This window comes from Puma concolor, chromosome D3, assembly GCF_028749965.1.
Source record: "Puma concolor isolate L17-30 chromosome D3, mPumCon1.1.hap2, whole genome shotgun sequence".
NCBI classification, from domain to species: domain Eukaryota; kingdom Metazoa; phylum Chordata; class Mammalia; order Carnivora; family Felidae; genus Puma; species Puma concolor.
The window spans coordinates 27,700,613-27,718,200 of NC_141678.1; the positions used below are offsets into that span (position 1 = coordinate 27,700,613).

Sequence of the window (17,588 nt, forward strand, 5' to 3'; positions counted from 1 at the left end):
TCCTGTTTCCACCTGAGCCCAACTCACCCATGAGCCAGGTATCTCCTAAAGAGCCTAGATGATGCTATCTGCTGGCAGATGAGACCAAAAAACCAGGTGTTGGTGGGGGGCAGAGGAGGGGTTGTGGGGGGGAGGGAGAGGGATGGGAGGGTGTCTCTGCAGGTAGAAGGCCAGCAGCTCAGACCTGCCAAGACAAGCCCCAAGGCCAAGCTGCATTCCTGGACTGGTCTTGTTTACTCACAGATTTGGCTTCCATATTGGTCAGCTCCACACCTCAGACTCCATGCCAACATACCTCAACTGGCTGTTCAGAGCTAGAGAGCAGAAGCAGCTCATCTAGGAAGGGGCATCTGAAGAGGCAGTGAATTCCCCATCCATCTGGGAAAAGAGGACCCATACAGGGGACTCAGGGATCTGATGCATCTGGTGATGAGCAGAGAGGACTAGCTAAGCTATGCCAAGGTCAGGTCCAAGCCTTCCGTGTGGCATGTCAAAAGCACTTCTAGAAGGGATAGTTTCCTAGGGTCCCTTCTAACTGCAAAAGGGTCTCACTTCAAGGCCTAAATGAATGGCAGTTTGGGAAGTGCCAGCAATGTCATACTTGGCTCAAATGTCTACTTGGCCTGAGCATGAGGATACAGTGATGGGCAAAAGAGGAAAGGCCTTGCCTTCCTGGAGCTCTCATTCTGACAGGGAGGCATTCAAGAAACAATCAAGCAAAATGTATAGCATGTTATAGTGCTAACCACTATAGAAAATAGAGCAGGGACCAAGGCAAGGCAGATTGCAACTTTAGATGGGATGCCTCCCAAGACTTTACCAAAGAGTTGCACGATGTGAGGGAGAGTGTGGTTTGGATATAGGGGCAGAAGAGTTCTTCAACCAGAAGGGACAGCAAGTGCAGAAAGCATGGCCAAGGGTGGGGGCAGGAGCAAGGGCAAGGTAAGTGAGGTGATGGGGGTGGTGCAGAGCAGCAGATGAGACCAACATGGGAGGGCCATGTCCCAAGGGAAGACACCCCAGGATGTACCTTGTCCTCATCTTGCTCCTTCCTGGCCTCATGACTCTGCCTTCCCACCTGCCAGGGGACTGACACACTATTATGGTATCTCCCCAAGCTTCAATTTCCTCATCTGTAGAGCGAAGGTCACAATTGTATTAGTTTGCTAGAGTGCCATAACAAAGTACCACAAATGAGTGGCTTAAACCACAGAAATTTATTGTCTCACAGTTCTGGAGGCCAGAAGTCTGAGATTAAGGTGTCAGCAGGGCCACGCTCCCTTGGAAGGCACCAGGGAAGGATCTGTTCCAGGTCTCTCTCAGCTTCTGGTAGTTTCTTAGCATGACACAGCATAGCTCGTCTTTATAGGCCATTCTGCCTGCATGCATGTCTGTCCCTGTGTCCAAATTTTCCCTTTTTGATACGGACATCAGTCATAATGGATTAGGGCCCACCCTAATGACTTCATTTTATCTTGATTACTTCTGTAAAGACCCTAATAAAGGTCACATTCTGAGGCACGGGCACTAGGACACCAACAGATCTTTCAGGGGGCACACAACTCAACCCATAATGATAGAACTACATCTTGGGCTGCCCTATCTTCAGAGGGCTCAGGACCTTGGGGAGCTCAGGACAGGCTGAGGGCAGGAGTATCCCATGCAGGCCCTGTCCTTGGGTACAGGCAAACAACTAGGAAAGTCTTCAGATGGCTTTGCACCAGCCCAGTGGTGCCCCATGAGGGCCGACACGCCTGGCCAGGGTGAGTGCTGGTGTGGAGCACTGGTCCATGATGTGGCATGGCCCACTGAGGCAGACAAAGGGCATCAGCAGTACCCAGGCTAGGAGCCTGGCTCAGTACGGCTCAACCAGCAAACGTGGGACTTGGGGCCAGTTTACCCCTGGGCCTGCAGGCATGGGCTATGGTGCTGCTGGGGATCCCATTCAAACTTGACCATGCTCAGACACTTTTCCTCTGAGTTCAAAATGAGCCAAGGAGGACATTGGGCCCCTGAGGGGTGCTTGAGGTGGTAAGAGGGAAGGGTTGAGGAGGCAAGTAGGACCCAGTGCAGGTCCACACCCTACCCCAAGCTCTCATTGGCTCTGAAAAGGCCAAGTTGGGGGTCAGCTGCAAAGGCAATGGAAGCCTGGGTCTCAGCACTGGACACACGTGGGACTCCTTGATGCTCAGCTGGGGCCAGGGACAAGAATTCCCAAGTGCTTGTCCAAAACCAGGATCCTGGGGTTAAGAGACACTCCACTTGTCCTCTTGCCCTGAAACCCACTCCTTCCTACCATCCCCTGGCCTCCACAGTCCACCCCAAGTGCAGGTTTTATCACACTATACTCTCAGGAGGTTCCTCTTCACCCAGATGAGTCCCTGGTTCCTCAGCCCAGCTCAGGAGGCCCTGTATCTGGTACCTACCGTGTCCCATACACACAAGCTCTCTCAGACCCCAGCCTCTGCCCAAGGACAGATGGATGGACAGGTCAACGGACCCTCAGGTTTCCATCATGATGCTCAGGAACCCATGAGCAAAAGAAGAAAGTGGGAAGAGGCTCCTTCTGAAGAAAATGTCTTGGCAGCTCCTGCAGGCCAGGAGAGCAACCCCACTGATCCCCTGCACAGCTGTCCCCCCATCACACAAGGATCTGAAATGCACGGACTCACCACACCTCAGAGTTTTATTATCAAGGTCTCACGTTCAAGGACAGATTCCTATGAAGTCCGACTCCCCAAGGAGAAGGGAAATAGAAAGGGCTGGCTGTGTCCCATTGCTGAGATGAGCCTGCTCAGGACCCATGACCCCAGTGGGCAGGCAAGTAGGTGCCTGAGAGCCTGGCAAGGTGTTTCAGCATACACAGGACCCCTGGTGCATGCAAGACCGCTCCCCTCCCCCACAGGACCACCCCATGCACATAGGAGATCCCCCAGAGCACAAAGGACAACCAACCAGGCGGTGCTTCTGTTACGAAAGCAGGTTCTTCTGGAGTTGTTCTCATTTCTCATTCCAAATGGGGCCTCTCCTCTCTAAGAGCAAGTCTGGTTGTCCAGAAGTGGACTACACCCAGGAGAGGAGCCACTCTTAAACAACAGTCTACTCCTGTTGTTTTGGTCAAAGCAAAGACCCACTAGCCAGAAGCACATGTGGATGTGAGAGGCACACCTCTGCCTGTGTGGCACGCATGTGTGGGTATGCCTGGGAGTGTGTGTGTGTACCTCTCTGTTGCTCATATGTGCATGTGCGTGTGTGTGTGTGACCATGCACCTGCAGGTATGCGTGGAAACATGTGCCTTGAGTATGTGCCTCTGTGTTTGGGCAGGGGGTAGGCCCAGGTGCCTTCACACATGCATAGCACACCTGAGCCCCCCTCAGACCTGGCCATGTGACTCTGTCACTCCCACTGGCATGAGGGTGGACCCTGAGCTGGACATGACAACACAGACAGGTCACACAAACACCAGAGGACCCTGGTCCTGGGGGATGCTGGCCAAGTCACAGGCAGTACATGTGATAGTTCCTATCCATACTAGCCCTTGAGGCAGGGCCTTCCTGGAGCCCAGTGGCCACATCCAGGGGGAAGGGTTAGCTCTGCAGCTTGAACTCGTGGGTGCTGGTCTCCCAGCAGGAGGGGTCCTTGTCCAGCATGCTACGTTCTGTGAAGGTCACATGCCCGTCCGCGTCCACGAGGATGACTGTGTTGGTTCTGAAAGAGAGCAAGGGGCCCACGTTTAGCCCTCTGCCCTCAGCCTCCTGCCTGCCTGTCAGAGCCCCAAATGAGGCCTCGGTCACCGGGAACTCTCTCCTGTCCTCCTTCCCCACTACCCATCCCAAATGCTCAGTGCACCTTCTCTCCTCCTGCCAGCCCTCCCCAAGGCCATACCTCACTTAGTCAGCACCTGTCTCCCCCTGACAGAGGGCAGGCACCAGGTCCCTGAGCAGCCGAGCACAGGCCAACACCCAGGATGGGCACACACATGCTGAAGACTGGTCCAGCTGCAGCTGGACCCAGCAGCCACACACTCAGCCAGGGAGCAGACCTGGCACTCTGCCTCATGCACATGAGTACACGTGAGCAGGAAAATAAGAAAATAAGTCTATGACAGAGGACAAGCTTGAAAAAAACTGATGCCCTGCCACTTGCCAAGGGAAAAGCCTGCCCAATGGAAAGACCACCATTCAAGTCTATAACACTCGGGTGCTGCAGCATCAGTGCTGGACATTGACACCACCCTGACCCTGCCTACCATCCTATCCCCCAGCTAGAGGGCTTGAAGTTGTCGTTTCCTAGAGGATGGAAGACTTGGGCTGACCTGAACCCGAACACCAAGCATACTTGCAACATCACCATGCACTCAGAGTACATGTGACATCACCCTGGTATCACTCAGCACTTGCCACCACCCAAGCACCCCATCCCTGAGTCCTTACGGCTGTGGGCCCCCAAGAGCTTGGCCTATCCATCATAGTCACAGCAAGCTTCCAGCCTGGAAGGAGGCTGGTACCCACGGGGCCTGGTGTAAGCCAAGTCCAGGCTGATGTGGCTGTGCACACGGCTACAGTTGGCCTATAGGCCAGGTGGGCCAGGTGCGCGCTCCTGGAGCATCCTGGCTGGTCCAGAAGCCTATCCTCTTCTGTACTTCCCAGGCAGGTCCAAGTATAGCATATGGGCTACCCTGGGCAGAACCACATGGGTGGACTGGGCCTCCCTGACACACACAGAGCCAATCTTCCTCTGCCCAGGAAGGAGAGACAGGGAAGGAACTTGTTGGCACAGGAGACACTGATGCCAACAGCTCCTCCCTCCCAGGCATTCTCTCCTTGCAGCTGAGACTAGTAGTTGCCCTTCCATTAGGTGATGTCCCCAGGCTGAGATGACCTAATAATCCCTGCCCTGGTCACACAGGGAATGTGACAGGCTCAAGGACATAGGGTGAGTGAGGGGAAGTGCCAGGCAGTGGGACCTCTGCGCCCACAGGGATTTGCCAACCCAAGGGTGCCCGTAGCCATCCCAGCTCCCCTATGGCTGTGTAGGGAGCAGGAAACAGCCCAGGAACCATTCTTGCAGCACCCATGGGAGCCAGCAGGCATTTCATGCTAACATTAACTAATGTGGTATCTGCTGGCCCCACAACCCCCCAAGCTGAAATAGCACCTGCTTTTAGACAGGGCAGAGGCTCTGGGATCCATAGAGTTGAGGGAAGGCCGGGTTCCTCATGGGACAGGACTGAACACACCCAGCAGCCCCTCGTACCTGGTGCCATAGCCTGGGCAGCGCACACACACAGCTGCGTACTTGCTCAGAAAGGGCTGCACATACTCCCTGCCCTGGTCCTCAATAGCTGGATCTGGCAGCTGCCTGGAAGGAAAGAGGAGAGGTCACCATTGCCTCCACCCACCCAACCTGCAGCCCCTCCTGATGTCCTCAAAGCCTGCGGTGCCTAAGGAGCCCACCAGCTTCACGAAGTGGTTGGGGAATCCATGAGGGCTGTTCTGTGCACTTTCCTGCTGAAGGCCTCAAATCTCAGTCCAATTTTTTATTCAGGACTCCATCATTGAGCCCCGGCTGCCAGATAGTGATTGCCGGGCCAGTCCCCCTTCCAGAACCACCAGGAGCCTTCCCTAGGACCCAGGGACATGAGCACCTGTGAGCTGAGCACTGGGGAAGGCTCTGATGAATCTGCAAATGGCAGGGGTCCATCTAGTCAGAGCTGTACAGGGCCACCCACAGGAAGGACAGAAGCCATCTCCCGGAGCAAACTCACCTTCCTGTCTTGGTGAGGTTTGAGTGGTTGGGGTGCTAGGGGTGGGGGCCTGGCTGAGGGAGTCACTGGCCCCACACACTCCCTGCCTACTCCAAGAGGTACCCCACGGGCATCCCTCCATGTGACAGGAGCCCATTCAAGCCCTGTGGCTTACCAGCCACTGAAGCTGGTGCTGGGACCACAGCTGTCAATCCAGCAGCCAGGACCCCATTTCAGGCCAGAGGGGATGGCAGACAGTGATCAAGGGCCACGTGGACTTGCAGCTGAGCATAGGATGCTGGGCCAGCCCAAGTAGGACTTTCCTGAGGGGCGGCTGTGCTGAAGCAGAAGGAGCCGTGGTTCGTGGTTTGGAGAAGAGAGGGAAAGTAAGCAAGGGGCCAGGAGGGTCCCAGGAGAGAAGAGTGGGAGGGAGCCCGTGGAGGCTCCTTTGAGGGGCTACGGGGCATCTGGGCAGGATAGTGGCCTGGCCTGAGTATGGGCCACATTACTGAATGGAAGGAAGGTAGTTTGCCAGCACCTCTGACCCCCAGCTGATGGTCAAGACACACCAGAGGGTGGTGTCCCTAGGGCAGGTGCCCTGTGCAGAGGCCACTGAAGTGCCTGAAGGAAGTCAGGTCAGGGGCAACTTTCCCCCAGGCAATTCCTGGGACAGGCATGTCTGTGCCACAGCACTGATAGGACAGCATGTTGAAAGGACAGTTAACTTCATGACATACTCCTAGGTCGTCTGCTTGTTTCTGTGGTTTGCGAACTACTGGGGAGCTTTCTACAATCTCCCAGTAGCTGTGTGCGGACGCGGGGAACCTCCAGCTACTCTCTGTCCCACAAAGGCCTGCATCAAGCCTCTGAGAGCACTGAGCTTCCAAGTGCAGTGGCCCAGGAGGGGAGCAGGTAGGAGAGGAGCAAAGAACAGTGTGTCCGTACAGGCTACCCCAGGGTGAGGAACGTGTCCCAGTCCCTTCCATGAGCCTCCCAGGACAGGAGAGCCTGCCTGACTCTATGTCCAGGGCTAGGGCAGAAGAGGGATGCTCTGATTGCCCCAGCTGGACCTGCCCACTCACGCCTCATCATTGTTGAGCACGTGCAGGAGCTGGGCGATGAGGGCATCCTTGGGCAGCTCCTGGCTCCGCTCCACGGCCTCCAGGAAGAGCTGCTTTCCAAAGCACAGCTTCCTCCAGGGTGTCTCCAGCAGTGCATTGCTTAGTCCATAGGTCCCTGCAGAAAGGGGGACACTCCAGCCGGTGCAGAGACCTCACTGTCTGAATTCAGGGTAAACTCCCACCCACCCACCTACCCACCCTGGGCAAGGGGCCAAGAGTATGGTCCGGGGGTACTGAGGCCAGGCCACCCCATACTCTAGCACCTTCTCTATGTGTATTTCTGACCCGTCTGTGTGGCAAGGAGTGGAGAACTCAACACAGCAGGGCATTCACAGGAGACCTTGAGGCACAGGTGTCAAGTGGCCTTGATAGGCAGAATAACAGGGAATAGACAACCTAAATTCCGACTGGGCACAGGCAAGGGGATACTCAAGAAGGAACCATCTCCCCATCTCACCGCCATCTCTAAGCTGGAAAAAGCTGCAAGGTATGGATCCACCTGAGAAGGTCAAGGGTGGGAGAATCAGCAACCTGAGGCCAGAGGGGTACGTGCTGGATATGTCAGCGGTTAGGGAGCCTGCTAACATCACAAGAGCCTCACTCAGTGAGAGTGGGCAGGGCCCACCTCTACTCTATACTGGCCAGGACCCTGAAGGGGGAGCCATAGAGTCTCAGCACTACTTTCTCCGAACAAGTTCTCAGTGGGTTAAAAGAATGTGTGACAAGAAAGAAAAGGGTTTCTCATGTCAAAAAAAGGAGAGGCACGGCCTTGAAGTGAAGAGGCCCCTGGAGCCGCAGGCAGCAGTGGCAGGTGAACTCGGAGTCGTGCACCCTGAAAGATGCACTGAGGACACAGAGCCACAAGCTCCGTGAGGATCAGGTGAGGATCTCAACTAAGTCTGAGGTGGCCATAGCCACCTCCAAGGAAGACAGCCCTGGCTCTGCTGGGCCACCAGGCTGGGTTATCATTGTGCTTTATCCATCAAAAGCAACAAGTTTTTTTTTTTAATGCAAAGAAAATCAAAAATAAAAAAAAGAACAACTCAATAATAAAAATACAAAGAACCCAATTTTAAAAAATGGGCAAAGGACTAAAGAAGACAGATAAATGAATTATAAGTACACGAAAAGAGCCTCAGTATCATTTGCCATCAGAGAAACACAAATCGAAACCACCATAAGATACTTCATATCCACTAGGGTGGCTATAATCAAAAACACAGACGGGGCACCTGGGTGGCTCAGTCAGTTGAGCATCTGACTTTGGCTCAGGTAGTGATCTCACAGTTCATGAGCTCAAGCCCAACATCAGGCTCTCTGCTGTCAGCATGGAGCCTGCTTCAGATCCTCTGTCTCCCTCTCCCTCTGTTCCTCCCCCACTCATGCTCTGTCTTTCTCTCAAAAATAAACATTAAAAAAAAAAAAGACAATAACAACTGTTGGTGAGGATGTGGAAAAATCGGAAACTCACATGCTGCTAGGGAGAACATAAATGGTGCAGCTACTTTGGAAAACACTTTGGCAGCTCCCAAAAGAGGCTACACAGGGGCCTTACCACCCAGAAATTCCATTCCTAGGTATAAAAACAAGAAAGATGAAAACACGGGTCCCCACAAAAACTTGTAATAAGTGTTCACGGCAGCATTACCCACAACAGCCAAAAGGTGAAAGCAACCTGAGTGTCCATCAACCAGATGAATGGAGAAACAACATATAGAATATCTGGGCAACGGAATTACTATTCAGCTGTAAAAAGGAATGAAGCCTTAATTCATGCTACAACATGGATGGACATTGAAAACATGATGGTATGAAAGAAGCCAGTCACAAAAGGCCACATATTGTATGATTGCATTTATATGAAATATCTAGAACAAGCAGATCTACAGAGACAGAAAGTAGCTTAGTGGGGGATGCCTGGGTGACTTAGTCGGTTAAACACCCAACTTTGGCCCAGGTCATGATCTCGTAGTCTGTGAGTCTGGGCACCACATGAGGCTCAACACTGACAGTGTGGAGCCTACTTGGCATTCTCTGTCTCTCTCTCTCTCTCAAAATATAAATAAACTTAAAAAAAAAAAAAAAAGAAAGAAAGAAAGAGGGGTGCCTGGGTGGCTCAGTCGGTTGAGCATCCGACATCAGCTCAGGTCATGATCTCACAGTTAGTGAGTTCGAGCCCCACATTGGGCTCTGTGCTGACATCTCAGAGCCTGGAGCCTGCTTTGGATTCTGCGTCTCCCTAGGGCTGAGGGGTAGGAAGAGTGGGGGGTAAATGCTAATGGGGATGGGGGTTTCCCTTTAGGGTGATGAAAATGTGACAGAATTCAATAGCAGTTCAACAGCAGGTGTGCTAATTGCACACCTTTGAGAATAGACTCAAACCTACTGAATGGTACAGTTAAAATGAGTAAATTGTATGATACATGAATTATATCTCAACAAAGCTTCTATTTACATTTTTTTTTTGATGTTTATTTATGTTTTGAGGGTGGGGGAACAGGGTGTGAGCGGAGGAGGGGCAGAGAGAGAAGGAGACACAGAATCTGAAGCAGGCTCCAGGCTCTGAGCTGTCAGCACAGTGCCTGACGCGGAGCTCGAACTCATGGAACATGAGATCATGACCTGAGCTGAAGTCAGATGCCCAATAGACTGAGCTACCCAGGCCCCCCAACAAAGCTGCTATTCAAAAAAAGTGACACGGATCAGGCAAGTTAAAGCTCAAGTAAACAACATGATGTATTTGAAATGATTTCCCTCCCTCCCTCTATCCCATCCTTCCTTTCTTGAGCAGAAAACAAGCATCTCCAGTCACAGAATCTCAAGTACTGATAAACTGAGAAAGGGCATCACAGGGGTGCTTTCCAGATGCTTCCACAAAGGCCTCTGGGCCAATGCATAGAATTGTAAGAGGGGCCTGTGTAAGAAAGGTAAGAGGGGCCTGTGTCCTTTTTTGCCTCTTAGTTTTTGATTCTCTCTGGCAGTCAAGAGCTCAGTGCTAGGGAAGGCTTAAGCTGTGGGCAGGTGGCCTTGGCTGTAGGCAGCCTGACATGTGGACTCTGGGGCCATAAGATACACGAACAGCAGAAGAGCATAGTCCCAGGAGAGAAATGTGACAGGGACCCAGGCTCTGAAAAGTATACAGGTGTCCCTATAGAAGCAGCCCCCACTTTGTCACCACCCACCAGAGCAGGCTTACCTGGTGCCAGGACGACAGGCTCAGGCTCCCCCCGGTTTCCATAGTAGCAAACGACATCACCCTTCTCTGTGCTGTAGACAGGAGGAGAGAGAGGGTCAGAAGGGAGCCATGGGGGGTTCTGATCTCTTACTGCCTGGCAATCCCCACGGCCCCATTCCCAGCACAGGGACAATGGCTCGCCATAGCCAGGGCAGGAGCTAGTCAGGGCTCCAGCCTCTCAGGGGCCTCTCAGGTAGGCGCTTTGAGTCTCCTGGCTCCTGACTCCCGGCTCACTGCAGGGACCAATGGCTTGGGAGCAGCCTGGGAGGGACAGCATCTAAAAGACCCTCCTGCCTCATTGAATGCTCCCGTGGCATGGGTACTTGCAGGCTCATGTGTCAATAACTGCTCTGTACCCATAAACACCAGTCACCGCCCACACAGCTCATCTCTGGATACCTCCAGACAGAGAGGGATGCCCCAGGGTAACAGAGGCTTCAGAACAAAGCATCAAAGATCACATTTGCCTACTTTCATGCACTGCATGTACATTTAAAAATAGTTCAAAGTGCTCAGAGCTGAAAATGTTCCCACTCCTACTAAATACCATAGCAAATCTTCCTACTAAGACTTAGAATTGCCTTCTCTGCAAACTGGAGAAGGACTCTTCCTGGCCTGTGAGCCGCCCTCCTGGAGGCACGGAGACCACCACACATGGGACCTGAGCCTTCAAGATGAACAATCGCGAAGACCAGGTGGGGCTGCCGGGGAGTTCCACCGGCAATGCCCACTCTGGCCCCACATGGCTTCACATTCTGATCATCTTTTTCCTCCCCACAGCCGCTGGCTCATTTTATGAGATATCTGGCTAATGACTTCAGGAATTTTGTTTGTAGGCAAAAACCTAGAAAGCATGAAGACCCATGGATTGGACACCAACTCTCCCCATGCCTGGTTAGGGACCAGCTATGATGATGATGGGATTCTTTTCTTCTCGGCCCTGACTTCTTCCCGGCACCTATCACCAGGGCTGCTTGGTTACCGCTGACTCCCTCTGGCCTCTGCCCTGCACACCTGACCCTTGGGAATAACCCGCTGGGTTCCCCTGGCTGCCACCTGTCCTTGAGGGCTGTGTCTAGGGAGATATGGTCCAACCCTGTGGCCCCAGGAGCCAGGAGAGCTGTTCAGGCACTGATGGGCCCAAGTCCTACCTATAGGAGCCACCTGCCCATGCATGCATCCACTCAGAGCACAGGGCCCTCATCACCCAGCCACTTGACATGGCTGCTGAGCACCAAGTCCTGCTGGGCTACTGGTCTCCCAGCCTGGATCAGATGTACACAGAACGACAGATAGGAAAAGTGGTCCCTGTACAGGGGGAGCATGGAGGGCAAGGGAACAAGTGTCCGTGCCAGCACCCACCTCCTCCCATGGACACTTCAGCCTCTACATCAATGCGACTATCCACGCGGCAGGTGTGTGTCCACATGCAGTGGACAATTAAGGCACAGTGGGCCTAGGGCTCCTTGTAGAAGGAAACAGGCTCAGGACAGGCATCTGGTCATTGGCAAACCATGGGGCACTGACCACCTACCCTGATGGAAACTGATGACCTCCACTGACCTCTGGGGCATTGGCAGCAGGGGCACACAAGGAGAGGGCAGCAGGGAGGGAGAATGTGAGAGATGGATGCCCACTTCACCGAAGGGCAAAATACACAGAACGCCTACAAGTTCCTGGGCCACATCTCTGAAGTACAAGTCCTGTGGAAGGGAGCACAGGACACCCTACCCACCTTGTCGGGCTGTTCCCACAAATGCCTGAATCCTCCAGCAGCTCTGCGAGGCCTACTCAGAGAAATGCACGTGGGCCCTGGGGCATCAGAGGTGGGAACACCCAGCCAGGGCCTCTCCACATTGGCCATCCTTCGTGGCTGTGACATTACCACTCCCCCACCTTGACGTGATCTGCCTTATACACCAAGACTGTCAATAGCGTCTACTCTTCTGTCTGCACATTTGTCTGCACGCTTGTAGACAGGGCCAGGCGGGAGACTGGCACCTAACATGCAACCCCAGCCATCCCCCCGCTTCTGCCCGCCATCTGACCGCCAGCCCTGGGCATGGGCTCTGGGATCCCCCCGCCAGGGACATGGGTCCCGCATGACTCCTGCTAACCTGTACCAAACACCAACAATTACTTCACCACAGAGCTCAGTGTCCACAGTGGGAAGTGGACCACAGGCAGTGCCCACTTCTCAACTGACACTCAGCAAATGCTGCTGACCAATAGGCCCTGGGCTACAGGCAGCCCTGTGGAGGTCCAGAGCAGGGTAGCTGGTGTCTGAGCTAATACAGGGTTGTGGCCAGGGTCCAGGCATGGGAGTCACAGAGATAAACACACTCTGAGAAGCCAGGCTGCAGCCACTGGCAGCTCAGAAACACAGATGCTACCAGCTGGTGTCCAGTGGCACCACGGCCGTGCGTGCAGTGCTTCTTCCCAACCTGGTGCCCACCTGATGGGATGTGACTACTGTCTCCAGAGGCACCTGGACCTCCCAGCCAGGTGCCCAGAGAAGCACCACAAGACCCCAGCCCTACGTCACTCCAGCAGGGGTCTTAGCCATGTCAGCTGCCTGTCGGAGCTCAGCCATATCAGGTGTACACAGGGTGGTGGCTGTGAGGACGTGCCAAGTGTTGCACATGAAGGGCTCAGCACATCCCCCAAACAGCTACACAGGTAACTGCTGGTTGCTGCACCTCTGTGTGCCTCACGTGGACCTGGCAACATCCCCAAATGCCACTTCCCCACATGGCCCAGGCCTTCTGCTGGGTTCCAGCAGCCAGACTCCTAACTCTCAGCCAGCACAGGCACCCCTGAGGCTCCAGGCTCGTGCTTCCTTGGGGACCCTTCCACCTGCCTCTGCTCCTTGCCTACTTGTCTGACTCCAAGTAGGGAAAGACTTGCCCCAAACGCCTGTACAGGCGAGTGTCCATGTCCTCTGGTGACAGGGCCCGTGGGCAGCTGGGACAGCTTTGTTGCCCCTTGACAACTCCAGACAGGCCGAGGGAGCTATCCATTGAGTGCCTTGCAGAACCTGAAATGAGCTGTGCTGCAGGCTCAGACACGCCTCCCTGGAGAAGCCGCCGTGAGGCTCCAGCGCTCAGCAGCACCCGACCACACCGTGCTGCCGGGGTCCACACCAGTCAGCGGTGCTTGGACCTTCCTTCTCTAGCCTGGGACGCTTCTGCCACCAGAGAGCAGGGCATGTGAGGAGCAGCGCCAAAACAGGGGACTCCTTCGCCACAGACATGGGGAGACCTCATGCCTGGAGATGCCCACTGGAGTCATGCTACAGCTGTCGTGCAGGAGCTGGTGGCCCTCACGGCACCACAGAAAGCCCGAGCTCTGTTCGTTGAGTCCCCATGATAGTCGGTTGGTCCTCGGGACCCTCACCATGTCCAACAGGAGCAATGTCCCTGGGGAGGCCACCACAGTACCCCAAGCTTAGTGGCAGGGTGGGAACCCCACTTCCTGTCAAGCCCATGACCCAGCTCTGTGGCAGCACCCAGTGGGTTGCCATCCCCTTCCCAGCAGACCCACCTCAGGTCAGCTGCTATGAGGTTAAAGCCGTTGTACAGGTGGCCCTCCGCAGAGACCTTCTTCAAGTAGGACAAGCTGTCCATGTCTGTAGTCAGAAAGTGGGTCACAAGTTCACCTGTGGGTAGGGGACAGACACACGTGGCCAAGGCAGCAGGGCTGAGTCCCTCTTCATGGGGAGACTGACATGGGGCTGGTACGAGCTAAACACCACCATGCCAGCCATATCTCGTTGACCTAGCAGCTAAGGAGGTCTGCATCAAGAACTCTGTTTTTGTTGGGTTTTAATTTTTTTTTCTTCAATTATACCCCCTAACGAAGTACAGCATGAGGGAAAAAAATCTTCCGTGGGAACAATGTGTGTCTTCCAAGGGGGTATTGCTCTGCAAACATTTGACAGGTGGGGAACAATGACGACAGTCAGAAGTGACACTTTGGTTGGGGCACAAGTGTGGAGAGTGTTCCCTGAGAGGGGCAAACCCTATCTGTGCAGGTGGGTGCTGCATGGGCCGGGCAGCAGGTGGTTCCCACAGTAATGGCAGCCAGTGGGCCTTAGGACCAGAAACACCCCTCTTCCCCTTCTTCTACCTCCTGGCGTCTACATGTGCCCAAGGAAAGCCCACCCCCTGCCCTGCCCGCTCCACCACTGCCCCATGGTACCTCGGCCCCGGGCATCCCGGTCCTGCCGTGGTTGCAGGTAGTTGGTGAGCGCGGCCAGCTTCCCCCGTGTGCTAATGCCCAGCCACGTGCCTCCTTCCTTGCCTTCCTCCATGTCAAGTCCTGTGACAGATGACGGTGTCACCACCAGTAGCACTTACCACGGCCCTGTCCTTATGTCCTAGGGAGACACATAATCAGTCCAGCAGTCCTAGCTATGGGACAGGGGCTTGAACTCCTCATTGCAAGACAGCCCCAAAGCCCACAGGGCACATGAGAGAGACCCTGCCCCCTAGGATGACATCTGATGCCCACAGGAGTCCCTGAAAGCTTGCAGTAAAACCTGGCACATGCAGAATGCATGCTGGTGCCTGGACCAGCATTGGGCTGGGAGCACGGTGCCAGCTCTGTCCTAGAAACAGCACCATGCCCCAATCCCACACCCTGGATCAGGTGCAGGGCCACTGGCTGTCCTCTCCCAGTAGGACACACAGGCCCTTAGGGTGGGTACTTCACTAGGAGTCCGGGGTATATCCAGGCCCACCTGTGAGCTTCATCCCCACCCCATAGGCCCAGGCCATGGTTAGTACTCCAAGGGGCCTCGCCACAGGGTCAGTGAGGCCCTTAAAGCCACAGGAAAGCATCTTACTAGACTAGAGGATCATTTTAGTTGAAGATTGGGGTAAAAGCAACTAAGTCATTAAAATGTCATTTTTATAATAATAAGTTATAACAATAAAAGAAATAAGAAATATAAAGATCAGAAAGGAAGAAGTAAAACTGTCTGTTTATAGACAGCAGGATAACATATGAACAAAATCCAAAAGGAATCTACCCCCTCAACCAAAAAACAATTTATATTTATATTTACATAGATAGATATAGATATAGATGTACAGATATACATGATATAGAGATAGATATAGATATAGATATAGATATAATATAGATATAATATAGATATAGATATAGATATAGATATAGATATAGATATAGATATAGATATAGATATAGATATATCTAGGGGGCGCCTGGCTGGCTCAGTTGGAAGAGCTTATGACTCTTCATCTCAGGGTCCTGAATTCAAGCTCTACTTTGGGTGTAGAGATTACAAAAAAATAATAATAAATTAATTTTTAAAAATCTACGAGAACTAGTAAGTAAACAGTAGCAAAATCAGAAAATGAAAATTTAATACCATTTACAATAGCACTAAACCAAACCAAACCAAAAAGTAGGAAAACATTTAAAGAAAAATGTGTAACACCTAAAGACTAAAAACCACAGAGCAGCGCTGAGAGAAGTCAAGCAGCTCTAATTAAGAGAGAAAAATATGTCCTGTTCTTCAACCAAAGACTCAATATTGGTAAGATGACAGTTCTCTCCAAATGACTAAAAGAGTCAACAAAACTGAAATTCAAATTCCAGCAAGCTTTCTGTTTTATAGAAATTACTACACTGACTCTAAAATTTATGTGCATACACAAAGAAGTCAGGATGGATAAAGAAGTTCTGAGATAGAACAAAGCCGGAGGACTTAATCCTGCCTAATTTCAAAACTTGCTTAAAAAGCTGCAGTAATCAAGACAGTGTGGCATCAGCATCAAGACAGAGGAACAGATCAATGGGACATAAGAGAGTCTAGAATAGACCCACACACATGTGTTCAACCAAGTTGCCCTAGGAATGCAACAGGTGAAAGAATATCTATTCAGTAAATAAGACTAGAAGAACTGGGGAGATGTAGTAGGAGATAGGAACCTCAAACCCTACCTCACACCATGTACAAAAATGTAAGATGGGGCACCTGAGTGGCTCAGTTGGTTAAGCGTCTGAATCTCGATTTCGGATCAGGTCATGATCTCAGGGTAGTGAGATACAGCCCCGTGTTGGGTTCCATGTTGAGCCTGGAGCCTGGTTGGGACTCTCTTTCTCCCTTTCTCTCTGCCCCTTCCATACGCACGTGCACGTGCTCTTTCTCTCTCTCAAGATAAATAAATAAGCATTAAAAAAAAGTGCCATCAGGGCCTTGTCCCCCTCACACCCCCCCCCCCCGCCCCACTACAGCCTCCCAATCATGCCCTGCAACAGCGACATGCACAGCCTGCCCTATCCCCATGACCCCCTCCCATTCCATCCTAGCCCAGGAATGGCCAGCATGGTACTGGCCAGGCCCGCAGGTTCCCCTCAGAACCTCATCACATAGCCCCTCAGGCCTGCCCCTTCACTTCTGGGAGAGCCGTGGTTGGCCCAGCTGAGGACCCCACACACAAGCCACCCCCTTCACCCAGATTACTGTCCTGCGGTGCCTAGAGCTTACATACAAGGGTCTCCTTGCCAGTCCCAGCCCACCCCTCAGTTCACATGTCTCCTGTGCAGCTTCTGATGAGGCCAAGACACAGTCCAGAACCCCAGCCTCTTCTCCCTCTTGCACTCAGTGAGTGGAGCCTCCTTCACAGACTCACAACAACTTTCCCCACCACCTGCCAGACTTCCTGTCCACAACACTGCCCTGCCTTAGTCTCCCCACTCCTGTCCTCCCACATGGCACCAGGACAATCCAGCCTGGGCAGGGTTTTCCTCACACAACCACCTGACCAGTCTACACAGGAGGCCTTCCATGGAAGTTCCACAGTCAAGCTTTTAAAAAATTTTTTAAGGTTTTTAAAACTTTTCAAGTTGTGTGTTTTTTTTTTTTAAATGTTTATTTACTTATTTTGAGAGAGAGAAAGAGACAGAGAATCCCAAGCAGGCTTTGGGTTGTCAGCCATGAGCCCATTGTAGGGCTCAAATTCATGAACCGTGAGATCATGACCTGAACCAAAGAGTAGGATGCTTAACCAAATGAGCCAACCCAAGTGCTCCCAGTCGAGCTTTTAGCTACCGCAGGCAAAGCAGGGCACACACAGCTTCCCCAGGCCTCTGAGGCCACCCACTCAGCCCACTGGGCACCTGAGCATCCCTGTCAGCTCTGCCAGGCTCTCTTGTGCTTCCCTGATGCCTGGCTCACAGACAGATGGACCCCTGGCCTGGCCAACACCTGTCCACATCTTTCTAAGTAGACCCCTGCCCGCCCCATGGGCAGGAACTGCACTCTCTCTAAGGGGCTCAGGGAGGCTGCCACCTGGACTGGCAGGAGACATGACAGTTACCTCCATGACAACTCCTCAGGCAGTTCCCATCTGAATATGCCCCAACCAAGCCTCTACTCCCCAAATTCAGGCCAGTTCTGGAGCAAGGGGTGCTGGTGTGTAAACAGAAATGAGTGCAGGTGTGGGGCACCTGGGT

At 53.0% G+C, this 17,588-nt stretch overlaps 1 protein-coding gene across 6 annotated transcripts in view; it reads right to left on the reverse strand.

The window, feature by feature from the left end:
• Positions 1-2,668: 2,668 nt before the first annotated feature.
• The window catches only part of TANGO2 (transport and golgi organization 2 homolog), a 36,351-nt gene continuing 21,431 nt past the window's right edge, over positions 2,669-17,588 (reverse strand). For 3 of the 6 annotated variants that reach the window (XM_086682233.1, XM_086682231.1, XM_086682232.1), the window contains 7 exons: positions 14,304-14,423; positions 13,647-13,761; positions 10,065-10,135; positions 7,326-7,367; positions 6,830-6,983; positions 5,258-5,362; positions 2,669-3,709 (listed from right to left, as the gene is read on the reverse strand). In XM_086682233.1, the coding sequence (XP_086538359.1) occupies positions 3,589-3,709; positions 5,258-5,362; positions 6,830-6,983; positions 7,326-7,367; positions 10,065-10,135; positions 13,647-13,761; positions 14,304-14,423 (728 nt within the window). In that variant the 3' untranslated portion in view covers positions 2,669-3,588. Of the gene's footprint in view, positions 3,710-5,257; positions 5,363-6,829; positions 6,984-7,325; positions 7,368-10,064; positions 10,136-13,646; positions 13,762-14,303; positions 14,482-17,588 lie in introns of all 6 variants that reach the window. The other 3 variants (XM_086682230.1, XM_086682234.1, XM_025933259.2) reach the window with 3 other exon arrangements.